The sequence below is a fragment of the Lithobates pipiens genome, unplaced genomic scaffold (assembly GCF_037356315.1).
Source record: "Lithobates pipiens isolate NorthernLeopardFrog02 unplaced genomic scaffold, aLitPip1_a1.2 Scaffold_16, whole genome shotgun sequence".
Classification (NCBI taxonomy): domain Eukaryota; kingdom Metazoa; phylum Chordata; class Amphibia; order Anura; family Ranidae; genus Lithobates; species Lithobates pipiens.
The window spans coordinates 351337504-351361758 of NW_027507748.1; the positions used below are offsets into that span (position 1 = coordinate 351337504).

At 41.1% G+C, this 24255-nt stretch overlaps 2 protein-coding genes across 9 annotated transcripts in view; both read left to right on the forward strand.

Moving 5' to 3' along the window:
• KDM1A (lysine demethylase 1A) overlaps nucleotides 1-11979 on the forward strand; it is a 53271-nt gene extending 41292 nt beyond the window's left edge. For 4 of the 8 annotated variants that reach the window (XM_077481899.1, XM_077481901.1, XM_077481898.1 and 1 more), the window contains exons 17-20: nucleotides 3519-3584; nucleotides 4406-4533; nucleotides 8912-9058; nucleotides 11408-11979. In XM_077481899.1, coding sequence (XP_077338025.1) covers nucleotides 3519-3584; nucleotides 4406-4533; nucleotides 8912-9058; nucleotides 11408-11584 — 518 coding nt within the window. In that variant the 3' untranslated portion in view covers nucleotides 11585-11979. Of the gene's footprint in view, nucleotides 1-3518; nucleotides 3589-4405; nucleotides 4534-8911; nucleotides 9059-11407 lie in introns of those variants that run through there. The other 4 variants (XM_077481902.1, XM_077481903.1, XM_077481905.1 and 1 more) reach the window with 2 other exon arrangements.
• A 2742-nt stretch (nucleotides 11980-14721) lies between these two features.
• LOC143982853 (uncharacterized) lies at nucleotides 14722-20293 on the forward strand. Its single transcript, XM_077481906.1, has 2 exons — nucleotides 14722-17716; nucleotides 20157-20293. The coding sequence occupies exon 1, from the start codon at nucleotides 15045-15047 to the stop codon at nucleotides 16815-16817; it is 1773 nt and encodes a 590-aa protein (XP_077338032.1). The 5' UTR covers nucleotides 14722-15044; the 3' UTR covers nucleotides 16818-17716; nucleotides 20157-20293.
• The last annotated feature ends 3962 nt before the right edge of the window (nucleotides 20294-24255 follow it).

A 24255-nucleotide genomic window follows, 5' to 3' on the forward strand; every position in this document is an offset into this window, starting at 1 on the left:
CAAACACAACTGTCGGTAAACCCAGGATAACCTCTCCCACTACTGGCATGCTTCGGGTTTTTGTTTTTTTTTGCTAGTGTCCTAGCAGAATGGATGTGTTGTTTTTTTTTTGCTGCTCAGCTGTTTCCTCCCCCCAACTGTTTCTCTCAGGAGATAGAAGCAACCTGATAAACTGTATTCTCTCCAGTGCTTATTAGCTTGTATCTATTTGGAGGATTTTATGCAGAAGTGTTCTGTTCCCACTGTGGATCCAGTATATAAACACAGACCAGTAAAGTGCACTACAAGGTCCAGCCCAAAAAAGGGCAGTTTCTAGTATCAGCATGGTGAGGACAAAAATTCATGATATGGTAATGATAAAGTAATTTTTTTTTTCCTCGAACAAATGGCACACTTACATGTTAAAATCTTGGTGATCAGTATGGATGGAGGTGAGAACACCACAAGGATGTCCGCATATGAACCTGTCCTATCTATCTAGCCAGCATCAGAGATTGTCGGGCATTCTGACAGCTGTCATGATCTAAACTCCCTGATACCGGCGATAGGGCAGGCTCATATACTGACAGCCTTGCCGTTTCTTAATCCATTCATTACACTGCGGACAACCCTGTGGTGTGTTCATCTTCCATCCATGCTTATCACCAAGATTTTGACATGCAAGTGTACGATTTGCTTTTATGGAATAAATAGCTTTATCACTCTAATGAGCATCTTGCGCTGCCATTTCTTTGAGCACTGTGGATCCGGTAGTGTACCACCCTAAGCCCTCTGATCTTTTACAGTCAAATAAGCTGCCATCTTGGCCTCTGATCTGCAGTTGCCATAGTGCTGAAAATGAAATGTTTGGTTATGACACCAGGCTTTTGGCTTGACAGTTCGGTTTAGAGCTAACATATGCACACTAGAATCTGTGACAGTTGTCATTCAAGGTATGCCTTGAATAGACCTTTTGCGCAATAGCTAAATTGGTGGGCTTCATTCAGCTTTAACAAAGCCCTCGCTATTCCGATAGAAGGTGCGCCTTTATATAAACACTTCCAAACCGGCTCACACCGATATACGGCGGCGCTTTGAAAAGGGATAGTGTTATGGCAGTAGCTAGCTACCATAACCCGGTATCCTCTTCAGTGAGCGGTCCAGTTTCAGATATAAGTGGTCTCTGCAGCGGATTTGCCGCAAAATCACTTTTATCGGCGCGGGAGAGGGGCCTCCCACTGCTCTCCGGTGATCAGGTCCTCTTCCTGGCTTGCTATGGAGACGAGTGAGGGGAGGGGAAGATGGCCCATTTCCATATTATTGCAAGGCGGAAGCGACGCCGAAACGTCACTTCCGCCCATAGCTCTTTAAGGCGGAGTTCCACCCAAAAATGTAATTTCTGCTTTAAGGGAGGTGACCCCTTGACATGCCACATTTGGCATGTCATTTTATGGGGGGGGGGATAACTTCTTTTAGAGGGTCCCAGCTCCCACTTCCTCCTGATGCACCACAGCAGCGGAAGGGAGATCACCCCCTCAGCAATCATCTGGGACACGTCACAGGTCCCAGATTACTGCCCGGTCAGTCACGGCGCATGGCTTGAGCACGCGCAGTGGGTGCCCGGCGGTGAAGCCACAGCCAGGTACACACAGTTAAAATGACGGTGCCGTAGAGAGGAGGGGGAGATGAGTGGGGCTTCATTCTCCCGCATCGCTGGATCCTAGGACAGGTAAGTGTCTGATTTATTAAGTCAGCAGCTGCAGTATTTGTAGCTGCGGACTTAAATTTTGAATTGTTTTGCATATTAGGGTAAATATAAGATCTGAGGTGTTTTTTTACACTGTTCTTTTAAAAAAACAAACACACACCTCAGATCATATTTACACTAATATGCAATAAAAAAAATTGCTTTAAAGCAGAGTTCTGCTTACAAAAAAATAAAAATTTAGGTCAGCAGCTACAAATACTGCAGCTGCTGACCCGCGTGCAGAAGAGAACGCATACATGAGCAGCGTCCACATATGAAAACAGTGTTCAAACCACATGTGAGGTATCGCCCGAAATCGCATTAGCGTGAAAGCAATAATTCTAGCCCTAGATCTCCTCTGTAACTCGCAACATGCATTCTGTAGAATTTATTTAAATGTCGCTTATGGAGATTTTTTAAGGGTAAAAGTTTGTTGCCATTTCACGAGCAGATGCAATTTTGAAGCGTGACATGTTGGGTATGAATTTACTCTGCATAACATTATTTTTCACAATATAAACAAAAAATTGGGCTGATTTAATTTACTGTTTTATTTATTTTTTATTCCAAAAAAAATTTTTTTCCTAAAAAAAAAAAAAAAAGTGCGCTTGTAAGACAGCTGCGCAAATAAGTTGTGACAGTAAGTATTGCAACTACCGCCATAAATATATATATGTATGTATGTATGTGTATAATATATATATATATATATATATATATATATATATATATATATATATATATATATATATATATATATATATATATATATATATATATATATATATATATATATATATATTATGTGTTTGGGGGTTCTAAGTAATTTTCTAGCAAAAAAAAAATGTTTTTAACTTGTAAACAGCAAATCTCAGAAAGAGGCTTGGTCCTTGAGTGGTTAAGGACCCAACTGATAAGCCATTGTAAGCTTTTTCTAGAACTCTGTTCTTGCTGGCTGGTCATCATGTCAGATGATCCCTCTGCAAGTGACCTAGATTGGAGCGTGTCCTGGGAAGAACTTTTTTCCAGCCTTGTCAGTAATGTACATTCCTGGCATGGGCAATTGGCAGGCAGACTTCCTCAGCTGACAGCGCCTGCACCCAGGGGAGTGGCCCCTACACCGTGAGGTGTTCCCAGACATCTTGGACCTTCTAGCCTTCCAGGTTCAACAATATGAGACGGGTTCGTCTCAAGGTCGAGATTCTCTAAATGGAAGCTATTGATTCAGCAGTTCTGTTGGATCTGTACACCCTGATCTTTGCATTTCTTCCCTTTTTGAAAGGCTTCCATATCTGCTTCACTTGATTGAGAAGGAGCAGTTTGCCATATTGCTTCAGTCACTAGCTTTAACAGCTTGGGACTTGAAGACAGTCTACTTCTCACAAGATTTATCAACAAACATGAAAGCCATATTTCACCTGGTATGAGTCTTAGAGCGCCCCCAGGAGTTTCTCTGTGGGATGAATTCTCTCCTTCCTTCAGATGAGTGTGGTCTCACCCTGGTAGCCTTTACCTGTGTGAAAAGTGTGTCTGAATTGACAGCCCTATCCTGGAAGGGAAACCCTTTTGGATTTGCATAAGAACAGGGTAATGCCCAGGACTTCCTTTTGTGCCCAAGTTTCCTACCCTTTCATCTCATCCAGGACATCCTCATTCTATCCCTCTGTCTGGCAAAGTTCACCAAAATTTAATTTTCTTCTGTTGTCTAGTTCAAGTTTGGATGTGGTTCAGGTAGTGAGATTCTATGTCTAAGTGCTTGCTTATTTTCTTTTTTTTTTTTTTGTCTTTGAAGTGTGGGAGGAAACCGGAGTACCCGGAGGAAACCTACGCAGGCACAGGGAGAACGTGCAAACACCAGGCAGGTAGTGCCATGGTTGGGATTCAAACCAACAACCCTAGTGCTGCTAGGCGGAAGTGCTAATCACTTGTGCTGCCCGTGCCCCCGCTTATTTTCAGTTTGATTTACCTTTTTGTAAAGTCAGATGGACACCATAAATGTGCATTAGCTTCTCATTCCACCATCCTCTAAATCAGACAGACCATCACCCAACCTTGCAGTGTAAATGATTGGGTTCCACCCTTTTCTGTAAAAGTAAACTACACTGTATTGGATCTGTGAGGGCTTTTTGGCATCGGGCAACTGTTTCCCTGATTTGCAAGGCTACACTTGTTTTTTTAATAGATGGATACCACAATCTGTGTTTTTTGATCATGCTCCTATACAGGTTTGCTAAAAACTGAGGCATCCTGCTACGGTGAGGGGCTATTCTTGGTTGTCCGACAGTTGTTTTGTTTGCCGGTGTCCAGTCCTCCAGTAGGCGCTGGTATAACACAAGACTCCTTTTGGGTTTATTTACTAAACCTGGAGAGTGCTAAATCCGGCTCACTTCTACATGGAAACCAATCGGCATCTAACCTGGTTTCTCTGCAGAAGTGAACCTGATTTTGGACTTTCCGGTTTTAGTAAATAAACCTGCTTGTGTCCTTCAGCGGACAAGAAAATTATTTTATGGTGAAGTACAAAAGTCTTGTTTCTTTTACCAATGTGATGCTTTTAAACGTGTTCATTAACTCTTAATCTGTCCAATGCAAAAGCAGTTTTTTTTTTTTTTTTTTTTTAATTATTTAAATTTATTTATTTTTTTCTTTGTCCTTAATAAATTTTGTTTTGTTTGACAGCACCAATACTTCTGGCCTTAGTAGCAGGAGAAGCAGCTGGGATCATGGAAAATATCAGTGATGATGTTATAGTCGGACGTTGCTTAGCCATTCTTAAAGGAATATTTGGAAGTAGTGCAGTTCCACAGGTACATCTTCCACAGCCAAATATATCTAGATTTTTGTTAGCTTATGGTATGTGTTAAAATATAACTAGAGCAAAACATGTTGTGGGTTTTGTTTGCTTTGGATAGAGTGGAGAGGGATTAGAACTCCTGTCAGTTTTTATTGCTGTCTTTGCACCCCTTGGGGGGATGTATCCTTTATTTGTCCTGTTTTACCATTATCAAGGAGTGAAAGAAAATCAAAAATGTTGGGTTACTACAATAGAGGGGAAATCTTCCGCTGGGAACACTAGTTTTTTTTATTTTGTGTCTACAGATGGCACACAAACCAAAACATCTGGGATTATAACTCTCCCTTAATCTATCCATAAAAAAAAAAAAGTTGCTTCACTTTTAGTTCAAGTTTAAATTTTATACATGTTGTGTAAGCCATACCTTTACTACCAAGCCCCCAAATGTAAGCTATGTACGAACCATGAAAACAAAAATGCAGCATTTGATCTTAACTGTTAGCCTGCAAATGTGAAAAATTACAGTATCGCAATATTACTAATGACTGAAATGGTTCTGTTTTAATGCCGAAGTCCACTTTCTTTCATTTTAAATATTTGTCTGGACCAAGCTGGCCCAAACAACCTATTTCTTTACTAAATGAAGCAGTAATTGTCAGTGCTTTATAAACATTTAGTAGAATCGGCTACGTACAGTATACGCTGCTGTGCTTCAGCTGGTGTACAGGGGCTTCCCGTCTGCTGCAGAAAGAAAATCACATTGCAGGAAGCTTTGTATTTTTTTTATCCATGAATACACACCTTCCTCTGGCTGAAGTTGAGAGATGGGCTGATGACGTCACTATATTCTCTTCTGCCAAACGGAGAAAGCCATGTGTTCATTGCTAAAAATGTAAGACGGCTTGTGAATAGCTGAGCGCTGCTCACCCCTGACTCGACCCCGTTCCAGCAGCAGATCGGAAATCCCTGTGCCGCTGCTGGAACACATTGCTGCATGCTGTTTGTAGCTGATGTTAAATAGGAAGTAAACTCTACCACTCTGATGCTTCTTTTCATTTAGTTCATTATAATAAGTAATTCTCAAACTATAGTCGCTGTAATCCAGCCCAAATTGCATATTTAAATAAACTTTAAAAAAACTTGTTTCCAGGGGTAAGGCAGCTCCATCTTAAGTATTGTTTTCTTAGTCCACAGTAAAGTGTATTTCCGCCTTTACATGGAGTACTTCCTGTACTGTTAACCAAGCCTCCTTCTCAATCCAACCTTTTTATGGCAACACTGCTTCCCTGCTCATAGCTGACTTGTTTTATTTCATAGTATTTACTTGTGCCGATTATCTAGTGTTTGCCTATGTCAGTCTTATCAGCTTCAGCTGATAAGACTGCAGTAATTCTGTCTGATGCCCAGGTTTACACTGCATGTGATGCCACATGTTCACATGGGGGGTAGTAGGAAGCTCTGAGTGATTATGCAGTCTCATGGGATTTCAGTGTTGTGCCATAAGAAATTCTGATAATGGACAGGCAAGCACACAGAGTGTGCCGTAAATCATGGGAGATATGGGCATGCTCCAGTGACATCTTTTCTAAAGAACAAAAAGGATTACAATAATACTATGCAAGTAAGGATATATCTACAAGCAGTGTTCATTAGGGTTTTTTTTATGCTGATTTATATGGGATAAAGTTGTGGGGGAGAGTTTACAACCACTTTAAATACAGTGCTGACAGTGTGTGCATGTATTAGTAAACAAAGTAGTTCTCACTATTCAAAGTGAAAGTAAACATGGAAATATGCTTTAAATTAAATGATTAAGCAAATCACTTTTCACCAAAAATTGCTACTGCTAGCCGGTTCTAATAGAATAGGTAATATAATCATCTCTCTGACAGCCTATGTGTTCTATCTCCCCGTTGTTGCAATGCTGCAGCCTTTATAAAGTTGTTTGGCATGCAAAGCCTCTAGAAGTGTTGAATGGCTTTGTCCCCTGGCTATGTAATGTGGTGCCATCCTCTGATCTGAGTCCTGTAGTAACGTAGGGTCCAGAGGATGGAACCACTGTGTGTCAGGGGAGACTTTGGGCTCTAATTTTATCCCTGCTATGGAATCTTAAGGACCGTCTGCATTAGGGCAACCCATTCATTATGAATGCGCTGCCAACAGATCTCGATAAATAAAAAACATTTTTTTAAAAAGGGACGCGGCCCCTAACCATGCAGAGCAATGCAACTTTACTGTTTTTTTTACTCAGAATAAATGGTAATGCATGGCACATAGAGCAGTGCCTCATGGCAGCACACATTTTAGCACTGTCAAGCAGGTGACAGGCCAGCATTTCAAGACTTCATGTATCCAGTAGCCTCGACTTACTGGAAATTTTGAACTAAAAGTAACTAAGCCCAATATTACTAATGACTGAAATGGTTCTGTTTTAATGCCGAAGTCCACTTTCTTTCATTTTAAATATTTGTCTGGACCAAGCTGGCCCAAACAACCTATTTCTTTACTAAATGAAGCAGTAATTGTCAGTGCTTTATAAACATTTAGTAGAATCGGCTACGTACAGTATACGCTGCTGTGCTTCAGCTGGTGTACAGGGGCTTCCCGTCTGCTGCAGAAAGAAAATCACATTGCAGGAAGCTTTGTATTTTTTTTATCCATGAATACACACCTTCCTCTGGCTGAAGTTGAGAGATGGGCTGATGACGTCACTATATTCTCTTCTGCCAAACGGAGAAAGCCATGTGTTCATTGCTAAAAATGTAAGACGGCTTGTGAATAGCTGAGCGCTGCTCACCCCTGACTCGACCCCGTTCCAGCAGCAGATCGGAAATCCCTGTGCCGCTGCTGGAACACATTGCTGCATGCTGTTTGTAGCTGATGTTAAATAGGAAGTAAACTCTACCACTCTGATGCTTCTTTTCATTTAGTTCATTATAATAAGTAATTCTCAAACTATAGTCGCTGTAATCCAGCCCAAATTGCATATTTAAATAAACTTTAAAAAAACTTGTTTCCAGGGGTAAGGCAGCTCCATCTTAAGTATTGTTTTCTTAGTCCACAGTAAAGTGTATTTCCGCCTTTACATGGAGTACTTCCTGTACTGTTAACCAAGCCTCCTTCTCAATCCAACCTTTTTATGGCAACACTGCTTCCCTGCTCATAGCTGACTTGTTTTATTTCATAGTATTTACTTGTGCCGATTATCTAGTGTTTGCCTATGTCAGTCTTATCAGCTTCAGCTGATAAGACTGCAGTAATTCTGTCTGATGCCCAGGTTTACACTGCATGTGATGCCACATGTTCACATGGGGGGTAGTAGGAAGCTCTGAGTGATTATGCAGTCTCATGGGATTTCAGTGTTGTGCCATAAGAAATTCTGATAATGGACAGGCAAGCACACAGAGTGTGCCGTAAATCATGGGAGATATGGGCATGCTCCAGTGACATCTTTTCTAAAGAACAAAAAGGATTACAATAATACTATGCAAGTAAGGATATATCTACAAGCAGTGTTCATTAGGGTTTTTTTTATGCTGATTTATATGGGATAAAGTTGTGGGGGAGAGTTTACAACCACTTTAAATACAGTGCTGACAGTGTGTGCATGTATTAGTAAACAAAGTAGTTCTCACTATTCAAAGTGAAAGTAAACATGGAAATATGCTTTAAATTAAATGATTAAGCAAATCACTTTTCACCAAAAATTGCTACTGCTAGCCGGTTCTAATAGAATAGGTAATATAATCATCTCTCTGACAGCCTATGTGTTCTATCTCCCCGTTGTTGCAATGCTGCAGCCTTTATAAAGTTGTTTGGCATGCAAAGCCTCTAGAAGTGTTGAATGGCTTTGTCCCCTGGCTATGTAATGTGGTGCCATCCTCTGATCTGAGTCCTGTAGTAACGTAGGGTCCAGAGGATGGAACCACTGTGTGTCAGGGGAGACTTTGGGCTCTAATTTTATCCCTGCTATGGAATCTTAAGGACCGTCTGCATTAGGGCAACCCATTCATTATGAATGCGCTGCCAACAGATCTCGATAAATAAAAAACATTTTTTTAAAAAGGGACGCGGCCCCTAACCATGCAGAGCAATGCAACTTTACTGTTTTTTTTACTCAGAATAAATGGTAATGCATGGCACATAGAGCAGTGCCTCATGGCAGCACACATTTTAGCACTGTCAAGCAGGTGACAGGCCAGCATTTCAAGACTTCATGTATCCAGTAGCCTCGACTTACTGGAAATTTTGAACTAAAAGTAACTAAGCCCAACTTGGAAAAAGTACTTTTTTTTTTTTTTTTTTATTATATTTAAAATGGGGAGCTATAATTTTAAAGATTGGTTGAGTTAAAATGGAACATTAACATTTAACTATTTGATTACGTCTAGCCAAAGGAAACTGTTGTGAGCCGGTGGCGTGCTGATCCATGGGCCCGTGGGTCTTACTCTTATGTAGCAGCCGGTTCTTCTGGCAATGATTATGATTTAATGGCTCAACCAATCACTCCAGGCCCTGCCATTCCTGGAGCACCTCAGGTGAGTTGGATATCGCAATGAAAGCTGCACTTTGTGTACTCCGTTTTGTTTTAATCATGCACATATCATACATTTTACTGCATATGGAATTTATTACATGTTCAATCTCTGGTGTCTAGAAAATGCATACAATTAATATGCTATACATCTGGCCTAGGTTGTTCATTTAAACTTTTTTTTCTAAATCAAACATCCCTCTTTCCTAGCAAAGCCACTTCCTCCTTTCTACCCATCTTAATGTGCACAGGAATCTTTTTTTTTTTTTTTTTTTTTATTTTTTTTTTTTAAATGGCTTGCCAAAGCCATGATCCACTGCTATTTTCACCTGGGTGACAGTGGCACATGCATAATGCCACATCCCTCGCTTTTCTTCATGGAACTGAAGGATCAGGTCCATTCAACATAATTTCACTCTGTGAGCACCACCAAAAACTAAGACGGACAGAATTCATGCTGTTGTGATGCGGTAAGGCAGCATATTCTGCCTAATGCATCAAAATGGTGTGTGGTTTTTTGTTTTTTTTCCTCTTATGCAACACACAGTAGCATTATTGTGTGTTGTAGTGCACTTAAATGAAACTGCATTGGTAAGGTACTTGTAGGCACGATTGAGACTGAATGGTACAACAGCACACCAAAGTGTACAGCTGCAGTACAACAATGTGAACCTCTCCTAAAGGCACAACATATCCTCCTAGGGCCGAGGCTTAGCAAATCCTTGTCATTAGGGCAACTGGAAAATGCCCAGATCAGAGTGTATGTAACCGCATTGCATATTTGGTGGTTGTTGTGGCGGGACAGGTATAAGAGAACAATAAGCTGTAGATGAAAGATGTATTTTTAAGAGCTGGCCTAAAATATTAGGATGAGCTGCATTTGTTGTCAGTATGATTCAAGTGAATACTGATCTTTCCTCTCAACTTAAATTTAGCTTGATCAGGCAGTGGAGGATTAGAGAAAATGGCTTTACTATAAGACCTATTTTAAAAAGAATACTGATTTAAAATGGATATGGAAAAGGGCTGACCTAAATGTGATATGTTGATGCACTTAAAATGGAACTATCCTGTATCTGGGCACCAAAAATACAATTTAACCACTTCAACCCAGAAGACATGGCTGCTCTATGACCAGGCCATTTTTTTGCGATACGGCATTGCATTGCTCTAACTGAAAATTGGGCGGTTGTGCGACCATGTACCCAAACAAAATTAATGTCCTTTTTTTTCCCCCAAATAGAGCTTTCTTTTCGTGGTATTTGATCATCGCTGTGGTTTTTTTATTTTTTTACTATAAACAAAAAAAGTGAAATTTTTTTTGAAAAAAACACAATATTGTACTTTTTTGCTTTATTTATATATATATATAAAAAAAAAATTTCCCTCAGTTTAGGCCGATGGGTATTCTTCTACATATTTTTGATGAAAAAAAAAATCGCAACAACCGTGTATTTGTTTGTGCAGAAGTTATATCATCTGCAAAGTAGGGGAAAGATTTATGGCATTTTTCTTAATTTTTACATTTTTGGGACCATTGACAATTATACACCTATCATTGCTATAAAAATGCACGAATTACTGTGTAAATTTCACTGGCAGGGACGGAGTTAACACTAGGGGCGATCAAGGGGTTAACCGTGTTCCCTAGTGTGTGTTCTAACTGTAGGGGGATGGAACGGACTAGAAGAGATGACAGATTGCTAGCTAGTAGGAACAACACTATCTGCCTCTCCTCACAGAACAGGGAATTGTGTTAGATAGATTATATCTATCTATCCATCTCGCGCCCAACGCTCATCAGCACTCCTGCAGTGCAGCAGGAGCAGACGTACAGCTACAACGGTTCGTGGGATCTTGCCGACTTACCACAGTATATTGCTGGTCAGCAAGTGGTTAATTGATTTTTAATATTTAAAGTAAACTCTCCCATCCATCTGTGTCTCCAAGGTTTTTGTGGAGAAATCACTTTGGAAAATGCTCCCCTAGCTGCCTACCATGTCTGGCCATGGCCATATTCCTGGAATTCATCTGGCCCTAACTCGAGCATGCATGGAAGTTGTGCTTGGCTGAGAAATCCCTCCTTCTCTCCTGAAGACTCCTGGGATGTATGACATAATTTACCTAGACAAGAAACCAGGAATTAACTGAAGAAATATGTAAAAAAAATAAAAATGAAAAAATACTTAAAACAAGTAAATATTATGTATTTTCCTATCCATTTACTAATGCTAGCAGCATAAGGATTCAAATAATCAATGTTGATTGCGAGAGTGAAGTTGAACTTTAACTGTCAGGCCACAGTATACCTGATAACGTGATTTTATTTTTTATTTATTTTTTTCCCCTCTAGCCTATCCCTCGCTTGTTCTTTGCTGGTGAGCACACCATCAGGAATTATCCAGCTACTGTTCATGGGGCTCTCCTAAGTGGTTTGAGAGAGGCAGGACGTATTGCTGATCAGTTCCTTGGTGTCATGTACAATATACCTCGTCAACCCGCTGCTGGGGGTCCTGCACCAACCATGTAGTTTATTATAGAAGGACATTGGATTGATTTGATTTTGGACTGGATTTCTCCATTTGAACACACCTATTTATGGCTGCTGAAGTATTTCAAACCAAGCTGATCATCAAAGTATTAATGGATTTGTTACTTCAAACTGTTTTGTACACTAACATCAAATTCTGATGTTAATTTTGTCAGATCATGATTGCTATTTTCTGGCACTAGTAGCTACATTTGCATCCAGAATTATGCCTCTTAATGTTTAAACAAACATTTTGGCATTGATTATTACTGTTTTTCTTTGTCTTGGGTCTGTCCTTTTTTTTTGTAGTAAATTTGTGTAGTAACTGTCTGATCAAGTATTTTTATATTAAAGCTCTTTATAAAAAAATAAAAGGTATAAAAATGCAAAAACAATCCAATTTCAGTGGGTTTATAATTTATCAACGCAATATTAGAACTTCAGGAAATGACTGTACAGGGTTTATATGCCATAAGTTTGTGCAGTGTTTATAAGCAGAAGGCTGGCAGATTGTGATTACAGGTACTGCAAGTGTGCACCAGTTGTTCAAAGTGCATACAGTAGATTGGACAATGGAACAGAGTTTCTGGGTATGCAAAATGTAGTCACTTTTTGGTACTCTGTAGTGGTCTAACAAAACATAAGTAGATGGCTGGCTGTGCCCTTTACAGAGATTTCTCCCATGGATGACAACCAAAAATTACCTGGAGATGTCTGCACATACCTGCAGCATCTCAGATTTTCTGGTTAAAGCCACCACACTATTTGTCCTGACCCTACCTGCCTTCTTTACATCCCTATTGACCATTAAGACAGCTGATGGTAGTGATAAGTCATTAGGAATTTGTGAGGGCAGGGCTAGCAGTAAGCTCTGAAACTCTCTCTGGAAGTGTATGAACCTTGCTTTTTGGAAAGTCTTGGCTGCAACAAGAGGGTTTGAGGAAACTCGAGTTGCCCACGTTTCATAAATGCGTGTTTTTTTTCCCCCCAAAACAGAGTCTCTAAAGCAGTGTTTCTCAACTCCAGTCTTCAAGGCGCCCCAACAGATCATGTTTTCAGGATTTCCATTATTTTGCACAGGTGATTTGATCAGTTTCACTGCCTTAGTAATTACCACAGACGTTTCATCTGAGGAAAATCCTGAAAACATGACTTGTTGGGGTGCCTTGAGGACTGGAGTTGAGAAGCACTGCTCTAAACTGTAGGCACAAGGTTGTAACTGAGTTGACAAATGTTTTGTATTTTAAACCTAAGATTGTGTAAAGGAAATCTTGAGAGACATCACTTTTTTTTTTTTTTTTGTACATTTTTATTAAAGTGGTAGTATGGTCGATTTTTTTAACTTTTACCTACAGGAAAGCCTATAATAAGACTTACCTGTAGGTAAAAATAATATCTCCTAAACCTGTACGGTTTAGGAGATATTCCCCTCGGTATGCGCCGCTGACTGCAGCGGCGCATGCGCACAAGGGGATTCTCTCCGTGAAAATCCGGCAGCGCTCGTGCGGCCGGACTGAAATCTCCCGCGCGCATGCGCGGGAGTGACGATATCGCGGCTCCGGCCACTCACAGCGCCGGAGCCGCGATACCCGGAAGAGACCAGATCGGGCCAGATGTCGGGGCCTCGTTCTAAGGTAAGTATTTCATAATGAGCTAGTATGCGGTGCATACTAGCTCATTATGCATTTTGCTTTGCAGGTTTAAAAAAAAAAAAAAAAAATTGCGGGTTTACTACCGCTTTAAGTTTTAATAATATATATACAAATTCAGCTGCAATGCAGGCAACAGTCACTGGGTGGAGTAAAATTTCCAGTAAGAAACCAAAAAAAGAAAAAAAAAAAAAAAAAAGTATAAACAAAAACAATATAACGCTTGCCCAGGCAGATATACACAGTCCGAACCTCCCATCCAAGGAAAGTGCATAGTGATTTAAGGCATGGTTCCTACCAAACAATGCCTACATTTTTTTTTTTGTGATTTCCAGGATGCCAGCGTTGGGGCAGAAGAGCTCTTCCATGACAAGATAATCCGCTTTTTGCCATAAAACAGGAGGGTGAGAACAGTCCGTATATAGCCCTAGTAGTGACCAGCGGTTCCACCAAATGCAACAAGCACACTTCAATTTATAGGGTAGATGGAAGTGACCAATTTAATACATTGCGCTACAGCTTGTCAGTAGGTTTAAATCTGGGCACAATCCCAAAATATACTGTATGTATAAAATTTGTAAGGGGTACTGAGAATCTCCAACAGAGATTGTGTTGATTCACAAACATCCTGGCCAACCTGGCTGGGGTAAGGTATATTCTATGCAGGAACTTATAGTGGATCAAACGATCCCTAGTAAAGACTAGGCACTGAATTGCAGTCCCCCACATGTCTTCCCAATCATCTTTGTATAGCCCCAGGGCCATTGTCTTTCAGGCCAGTCTTCAGGTCTTCATCAATACAGTCATCTCCTGAAAGAGTTCTTTATATAAACTAGAGTGGTTTAGTCAAGGAGGCGCTGGGTGAAAGGAAGCTCCAGGTCACTGGTCTTAAGAACAAGAGCTTCCTGTAAGGAACGATAGCAAGATAGACTCCATTTTGTATTAGATTTTATGTGTTACATGACAACTCTTGAATTCAGATATGAGTTTAAGTTGAAACTCACACATGTTTCTAGTGTTATCTATAGAAATGTTCTCGAGGTCGTTCTGATATATATATTAAGACTGTGGAGTTTGACTTAGCTCAGGCTTACGTTTGTTTTAGATAAGATAACGACATCTGTTCAAGAATACATATATTTTGTAGTAAAGGTGATGTAAAAATTTGGCTCATGGCATCAGCTAATAAGTAAAATATTGACTGAAGCTATTTCTTCTGTATACGTGTACCACTTCAGAAACTCCTCCTATGTCATCTCAAGACCACATAAAAGTACCATTGTGACCTGGTTTAAGCCAGATACCTCAATAAAGTGAACGGTTGCCAGTTTCCTGTTTCACTTATTGATATCTCCGGGCCTGGGGGTCTACGGAAGTCTTCCTGCATTACCTGAACCTATCTGGGTGGTCCTAGAAGCTGAATTTCCCTACAACTGGGGGCTCGTCCGGGATACAAAACATTAAACAAACATCAGCTTAAGGGTAAGTTTTTAATTTGTCTTTATTGACAAAATATTCCTTACCCCAGCTCTGATTTAATGTTTTTTTAGACCCGTAAATTAGTAGGGGATAGGATCACGCCAGAGGTTAATATTGGAGGGTTTTTGGGAAATCCACAAAGATAAGCAGTACTGCATACACATATATAGATACATTTCTTTTGGGAAGAAATATGAGAAGGTTAATGAGGAAATAGACTCCGGTGACCCCAAAATCTTTTGCTTATTCTTTCTATTGCTTAAAAACTATAAGATTATCTGTTGTGTGGGTCAGAAGGCTGCGTGGTAAAACAGTCGGCTCCCACTGTCAATATGGGTCAGAAACAAGGTAAAGAAGATCCTCCCCCTCTTCCCAACCCAGGAGAAACATGTAAAGATTTTGTAGCCAGAGTTTGTGGTACTAATTATGAATTTATAGTCCCATGGGTTTCAAATTTAGCGGGCTGGACCGAAACCATGCACAGTGTAGACCCCTTTTCCCGGAATGGTAACAATGATAATTTTCATATGGATATGATTAAAGGATTGTGTTTAGGAGATAAGAGAACTTTCCCTTGGTACCCTGGGGATCCCCAATGGGATATGGATTATATGGAAAAGGGAGGGGAGAACTGGTTAAAATACGCCCCATATTGGTTTGAGAGGGAAAATAAGAAACAGAAAAAGCCCACCAAATGTCTAAGTAAGGAAGATTATGACCAGAAACATAGAGAAGAAGCCGATAAAAAGAGAGTTTTCCCTGACCCAACAGCCCCATCTCTGCCAAAAGTCAGTCATCCTCCACCTGCATATGTACATGTCTATCCAAGTTTAGCAAAGGAAGATATTGATCTTCTGGCTGGACATTATGCAACCAGACAACGGCAGGTCCCTCCCGCTCCACAACCACAACAGCAGATCGTTCCTGCTCCACAACAAGATAGACAGCACCCACAGAGGAGAGAAGCGGGAGCCCAAGTCCAGGTAGCTGAACCAGAAGATCAGGGAGCTATAGGAGAGGTAGTTTCACCACCTGGCCAAGAGCAGGAGGAAGAACAGGAAAACGCTGATAGGGATAGAATATTCAGTCCCCCTAAAACAAAGAGTGGAGCTGTATATTGTAACCCTAATCTTCAAGTGCCTTTCATGACCATTGGAAATGAAATATTGAAAAAGGCAATGGACATTGAGGACATTGACAGGATAGTAAAACATTGCCCCAAACCCACCGCCTCTGCAGGAGGTACTTTAACTTACTTAAAAAAGGCCTGTAAGGGTAGAAATTACACACAGGAAGATATGCGTCTTATCATTGATGGCATCATAGGACATACCAGTTCCTGGAACTGGGCAAATGTTGCAACTATAAACACTATTGACACTAGAAATGCGGGAACATATGGGTTAAACACAGTACCAGGTAGGAACACCATGTGGACGGAATTAGAGACTGAAATGATGAGAGTATTTAAAAATAAAAGTTCCCTCCCTACTGCCATAGCATGCAAACAAAAGTCAGGAGAGACTGTAGTTGAGTTCTGGAAAAGGTTTCATGAAAATTGGACAACAGAAGCTGGATTAGCTACAACTACTGATGTGGGCGCTTTGTTTATTCAAACTTATATGAATAATCTAAAACCCCAGTTCGCCTTGGTGGTCAAACAGATGATATCGGAATGGACCACACAGACGATTGACCAATTTCAGGAAACTTTAATACAGAAAGAAGCAGCAGGGTGTTTCGATGTAATAAAAGAGAAAGCAGTGAGTACCCATTATCAGGGTGGAGTGCAAGCCCAGCCTCCCCAAGTTAATGGTGGACAATGGGACAGTGGAAATAGAGGTAGAGGCAGAGGAAGAGGAAAAATAAGAGGGAAAGGGCATGGTTTTTCCAAACCCCCCCAGCAGTCACGCACATGTTGTTTTAACTGTGGACAGGAGGGGCACTGGAGAAATCAATGTCCTTATGAATGGAATGACCCGAATACTCAAGATCAAGATCAGATGCATACACAGGGACCCCAATCTAGCCAACAGAATCATGTTGCCCCAAAACAACAGGGTCCCCGATTCCCTATACAGTGGAATCAACAACAACTGAAATGAAGCTGCCCAGAAGGTAGTATCCCAGCATTTCCCTTGATCTCACACTCTTACAATGAGCAACCAATTGTGACCTTATATGTTAAATATAGGCCTGTTCCGTTTTTAACCGATTCAGGAGCGACTCGGAGCACCCTCAGTGAGGACTACTACAGAGGTGAGACCAAAATTGCTGAACCTTCTATGGGAATTAATGGGATACTTACCAAAACATACAAAACACCGCCTTTACCAGTAAGTGATGGTGAAGGGGAAGGTGCAACAGTCTTGCATCATTGTTTCAGGATTATACCAAAATGTCCCGTGAACCTCTTGGGAAGAGATTTGATGGGAAGATTGGGTATAACACTGAAAATGACCACTGAAGGAGGGGTCTTCGTACACTCCAAGGTAATACCAATATATTACACTGAGGATAGTGATCTCCCTCCACCAGATGATCCGGTATGGTCTAAAAGCTCCTTGGATGTAGGTCTTATTTCTTGTACCCCATACAAGGCAACTTTAAAATCGTGGGCACAGCCGGTTTATCACAAACAATACCCCATTTCAAAAGAAAAAGAGGAAGGAGTTGCTCCAATGGTAGAAAGGTTCCTGCAGCAAGGAATTCTTAAAGAGATACTCTCACCCTACAACACCCCCATTAACCCAGTAAAGAAGCCGGATGGCTCTTACAGGTTTGTACAAGACCTCAGAGCTATAAACAACCTAGTGGTACCCATTGCTCCCATAGTGCCTGACGTGCCATCACTCCTAACCTCCATACCATCCGATGCAGAGTATTTTTCGGTCATTGACCTATGTAATGCATTTTTTTCAGTTTCTGTTGACGAAGAGACACAACCTATTTTCTCGTTCAGTTTCAGAAAAAGGCAAATGACGTGGTGTCGAATGCCAATGGGGTATGTAGACTCCCCTGTAGTATATACAGTGGCCCTCCAAGCAACCCTGCGGTCCTGGGCACCCCGCCATGGTTCCGTCCTACTTCAATATGTTGATGATTTGTTGTTGTGTAGTCCAAGCCAGAAAGCATGTAAAAATGATGGTTTAGATCTGTTACATTGGTTAGCAGACAATGGTCACAAGGTTTCTAAGAAAAAGCTACAATGGTGTCAGGAAACTGTTGAATACCTTGGTTTTGTACTCTCCAAAGGAGAAAGGAAAATCAGTCACAAGAGAGCTGAGGCTCTCGTGGGTCTGCCCCGCCCACTTACTAAGAAGGACATGCTATCCTTTCTTGGTATGATTGGTTACTGCCGCCAATGGATACCTGATTGTTCCTACTATGATAATCTCCTGAGGCAAGCCACAGGTACTGACATGCCAGATTGTGTGAAATGGAATGATGAAATGTACAATGCTTTTGTGTATCTTAAAACTGCAATGGTCACAGCTCCTGGACTTGGACTACCTGAATATGGGAAAATGTTTCACTTGTTTGCAAGGGACAATTGTAAAACTATGGCGGGGGTCCTGGCCCAGGAGCATGGGGGCAAACTCCGCCCTATTGCGTTTTTTTCAAAGGTTGTGCCTATGCCGGTACAGGGCATGCCCGCATGTCTCAGAGCTCTTGCGTCGTGTGCGATGGTCGTGGAATTGGCTACATCATTCACTCTAGGACATGCCACCACACTGCATACCACTCACAATGTATCCATCCTACTAAAAAACATCCATACCCAGCACATGTCAGCCCAGAGGCTGAGCGGTTATGAAGTCATTTTACTTTCTAACCCAAAACTTGAGATAAAATATGCCTCTCCCACTTCTGGCCCAGTTCCAATCCTAAATGCCTTGCTAGGCTTGAAAGGTGAAGAAGATGAGGTAGTGCCTCAACATGAATGCATGGACCTCATCCACCAAGACACATCCCCGAGACCAGACATGTCTTCCACTGCTCTCCTTGGAGCACAGAATGTCTTCGTGGATGGGTCTTGTTCAAGACCAAATGATAATACATACCATGCAGGGTATGCTGTTGTTCAGCTGCCTGATAAAATACTGGAAGCAAACCCTGTCCCATTCCAATCAGCACAAGCTGCAGAACTTATAGCTCTTACTAGAGCTTGTCAGCTTTTTGAAGGGCAGGATGTAAACATTTACACAGACTCCAAGTACGCTTACGGCGTTGCACACGATTTTGGAGTTATATGGAAAAGGCGGGGCTACATAGCAGCAGATGGTAAATCCATCTCACACTCCACGCTTGTCACAAGTTTGCTAGAAGCTATACAATTGCCAAGGTCCATAGCTATATTACACTGTAGGGCACATACAGGGCAACAGGATGACATAGCCAAAGGCAACGCCTTAGCTGACAAAGCAGCAAGAGAAGCAGCATTCACACAGCCTGCAAACACACAAATGCCATTACTCTCACCAGAAATTCCTCTTTTGGATCAAACATTGCGTGACCTCCAAGCATATGCCACAGACCAAGACATCCAGCAATGGAACTCAGCAGGTGTGCAGACAAGCCCAGAAACTGACCTTGTCTGCCAAGAGGGGAGACCATGTATCCCTGTAGCCAGCGCACCCATTTTTATTTCACAATACCATGGGATAGGTCACAGAGGGTGGAAAGTCACATGTGAACTTTTGGATAAGGATTTTTACATTCCAGGTCTTCCCTCTCTTGTAAAGGCATATGTTTCCAGATGCATCACATGCATTCGGAATAACCCTAGGAACCCTCACAAAGTAAAACATGAACATCTGATATATCCATCTACACCATTCACTCACCTGCAGATAGATTTTACACACATGCCCAAACTAGGTAAAAGGCAAGAATTTTTGCTCGTAATTTTGGACGTATTTTCGAGATGGTTGGAGATATTTATAACTACAAAGGAAGATGCACAAACAGTAGTGAGGATTCTGATACAAGAAATTATTCCAAGGTGGGGTTGCCCACTACAGATCAATTCTGACAATGGTCCTGCATTTGTGGCCAAAGTTTGTCAAGACCTGGTAAAAACACTGAAAATAGAATGGAAGTTTCATATTCCTTATCACCCCCAGAGTTCAGGTATAGTGGAAAGGATGAACAGAACCATTAAGGATAAGATCAGGAAGGCCACTGGAGGTACGTATGCAAATTGGAAGAAGGTCCTCCCAGCTGTACTAGCCGAGATAAGAATGACACCCTCTAAAAAGACAGGATACTCTCCTTTTGAAGTCTTAATGGGTAGGCCATTCCCCACCCCATGGGCCAGACAGCCACTTATGATAGAAAGAGGGGACCTAGATCTTATTCAGGAAGAATATGTAAAAAAACTTATTGAAACTTTGGATCAAGTTGAAAGGAACGTTGCTCGCACCTCTCCTTCTTCTTCACAGGAACCTACACACCCTTTTCAGGTGGGTGACACCGTGGTGGTCCAGCAATTGAAACGCACCAAGAAACAGGAGTATCCCTTTGGACCCCCAACCACAGTGATCGCAGTTACCCGCACAGCTATTCTGGTAGAGGGACAACAGGCCTGGATTCATGCAAGTCGTGTAAAGAAGGTCAACCAGGAACCTAAGAAGCAAGGCAAAGACAAAGATAAAGCACAGAGAAGTGAAGCAGATAGTCAAGACTCTGAACAAGATGACTTCGCTTATTTCACCACGGACTTCTGGGAAGGCCTTGTGCCTCTTATGCTGGGCTGCCCTGATTGTGTTCCTGCCAACTTTGCTGATAACTAACTGTATTTATCATCCTGAAGATTTGGGACCCATAAAGAGTATTTGTGGAGCCTCTAACACTCTACAACAGAATAATATGAATAACACACATGACAGACACAAGAGAAATGAATACTCAGAAAGTTTTACAGATAAAATGTTATTATTGAAGTTTAAATATAGCTACGCCCAGAAGTCTGGATTTGAAAAATGTTGGATATGTAGTAAACTCCATCCTAGCACGGCTAGGATCCCCTTAATGGCCGTACCTCTAAACTTCACCCCTCTCCTTAATGGCACTCCTCCTGTCATTCTCACCAATGTCACAAGAATGCTTTCAAATAATACCCTTACTTTCCAGATTATTGGTAGAAGTCATTTCCCAGACTGGTGTTTTAGGTTGGGAAACTCCACAAACGGAGCTGAAGTTTGCCAACAAGCTAACATTAACTTTTCAATGACATCAATTGAAAGTCCTTTCTTTCACACTTCAGAATCTGACCTAAACACCACTCTGATAAACTTTCTTAGCTCCAGTTCCGGTTCCACAGTAGGACAATTATTGTCGAGTTTAACCTTTTCCAGTCTTTCTGATGAAATGATGACAATATTCAACAAACGATCTTTAGCTCTAGGGAACAGTATTTATATTTGTTGTGGAAAAATCTGTCACCCTTGGATCCCCACTGAACCCCAAGGATGGTGTTATCTCGCAGCCCTAGTCCCCATCATGGGCGTAGTAGGAGATAGCAAGGGAAGACACCTCCTTGAAGCTAGCATGCATCCCAGGTACCCCCTCAAACACCGCAATAAAAGGAAGTTATTTCTTGAAAAAGATATGGCATGGGCTTGGTTCCCCTCATGGACTGGGTGGGGAATAGACTTCATGAAAAGGTTGAATAAATACACTGGAATCATTGATGAAGTAATGGAAAAGAATTCTGAGGATATTACTAATTTAAATATAGAAACTAGGGCAATTAGAAAACAATTAGAACTACACGAGTTAGCCATAGAAAGCATGAGTGCTGCTTTAACAGGGATATGTGAAAACACAGAAGATTATGAGTGTTGTACCTGGTTTCATAACACAAGTATTGAGGTACCGGATTACTATGATATAATTGCACAACACCGGAAAGAAGTAAGCAAATTACAAGATGAAGCTAGAAACATTGCTAAGACATGGGATCCTTTTGCAAACCTAAGTTCTGGAATAGGAATACTTACATGGTTAAAAAGTGCTGCCATAACTATAACTATGATTATTCTTTTTGTTTTGTTCCTATATGCCTGTTATAAGCTTATAATGTGCATAATTGTTAAGGCATCCCGAACCCCTGATCCTGCTGCTGCAAATAGAGTTTATCTTAGTATGTATTATGATAGAAGAAAGATTACATAACTGTGAAAGGTAGTGAGTCATATAAATGTCTCAAAGAGGGGAACTGTAAGGAACGATAGCAAGATAGACTCCATTTTGTATTAGATTTTATGTGTTACATGACAACTCTTGAATTCAGATATGAGTTTAAGTTGAAACTCACACATGTTTCTAGTGTTATCTATAGAAATGTTCTCGAGGTCGTTCTGATATATATATTAAGACTGTGGAGTTTGACTTAGCTCAGGCTTACGTTTGTTTTAGATAAGATAACGACATCTGTTCAAGAATACATATATTTTGTAGTAAAGGTGATGTAAAAATTTGGCTCATGGCATCAGCTAATAAGTAAAATATTGACTGAAGCTATTTCTTCTGTATACGTGTACCACTTCAGAAACTCCTCCTATGTCATCTCAAGACCACATAAAAGTACCATTGTGACCTGGTTTAAGCCAGATACCTCAATAAAGTGAACGGTTGCCAGTTTCCTGTTTCACTTATTGATATCTCCGGGCCTGGGGGTCTACGGAAGTCTTCCTGCATTACCTGAACCTATCTGGGTGGTCCTAGAAGCTGAATTTCCCTACACTTCCCAGTTTTAATTCACTGAATGTCAGTAGAACACCGTTTTATGCACAATATGGTGTAAAGTCTTTATACTGTGTTTGGTCCACACCACCGGGTCTGGGTAATTAAAGAAATGTGGGAAACTGATTTCTCCACAGTGGTAGATTGGGGGAAAAAACGATTTGTACCTTATTGACGCAACCCCTGTGTCACAGACCATCCCCTAATCGCTGACCGTGTAGAAGCAGTAAGTGAATAGGGAGATCTCAAGCCTCTATAGACCAGATATAAGAGTGCTTCATAGGAGCCCACAGAGGCAGCCTCCAGGGACACAGATGAGTTGTCTGGAGGAGTATTCAGCCAGCGGTGGGCTACTGTCAGTTGGCCTGCTAGAAAGTATTTAAAAAAACTTGGTACCCGCTCTGATAATTATTATAATGGACTAAATGAAAAGCATCAAACTATAGCCACTGTAATTCAGGCCAAATTGCATATAACTTACTGTTTAAAGGAACTTTAAAAAACTTGTTTCCAGGGGTTAGGCAGTGCCATCTTAAGTATTGTTTTCTGAGTCCGGAGTGGAGTGTATTTCCGCCCTTACATTGAGCACTTCCTGTACTGTTAACCAAGGCCTCCTCAATCCATGGCAACCCTGCTTCCCTGTTCAGTCTGAGGCAGTTCTCAGCATTTTCTGAGCAGGCCATAAGGATCTTAATTTGCTGCTGGTGTTTCGTAACAGTATGTATTCATCTCCTGACTTGTGCCTGTCTACAACTTTATCCCGGAGATCTTTTGACAGTGCCTTGCCACCCATAGTTGATTGCTTGCTTCAGTTATTCTACTAAAAACTCACATGCTCCAGGGAAGCTCTTTTCATGCTAAGCTAATCAAAATGACCACAGCTGATTACAGTTGAAAGTCAAATGGCTTTGTGTGCCATTGAGAAGGTGATAGCTACACCTGATTTAGTTTACAAGTAATTTTTTAGGAGGGGGGGTTATCCTTTTTCCAACTAGGCGATTCTGTTTTTGAATTTTTTTTTCTGACATGTTGGTGTTATATTTTTCACTTGAAGGTTATTGGTTGTACTGAGTAAAACAAAAATTGTGTCTGGCTTCATTTCGGGGTCAAAGCAACAAAATGTTCAATTGGGGGGGGGGGGGGGGGGGGGTGATTCTTTTCTATACCCGCTGTAGGTGCCATGATAGTCATTAATCCCTTTTTTTATTATTTATTTATATTGTCAACATGTTTGTTCAGAGTTTTTTTTATTAATATTTGTACTGATGTGTTTTTAGCTGTGTGTGGAAGAGGTTGCTTGTATCCTATGAACAAGCCCCAAGATTATGGCCTTTTGAGCTATGTATTACTTTGCATTCTGGTGGACTTTTCAAAACCGGCTGCTATAAAAGTACGACCGCTCTTCAACAACATGATCGATGGTATTTCTTTTGGTCATCGGCATGACCACAATTAGTTGCTATGGAACTATGCACATGAAACTGCATGATATATAAGCCAATCATCACGTGAGTGTAAAGAAACACATAAGCTGGACCAGGGCAATGTCGCTTCGCACACTGTGTCTTGAAGTTAAGGGCCACCATGAGTTACCAGTTCAGTCAAGATTATACTGGCATTTCCAAAAGTTACAAAATTACAGTTTTAAAGGCAAATTTCAGTATTTAGGCTAAAAACCAAGTGCAATGCAATACAATTGTACACAGTGACAGTCTCTCTCCATGCCAGGTAGTCCCTTCAGTTCACTCCAGTCCAAACAGCACTGACAGTCCCACTCCCCAGCCTGCCTTGCTT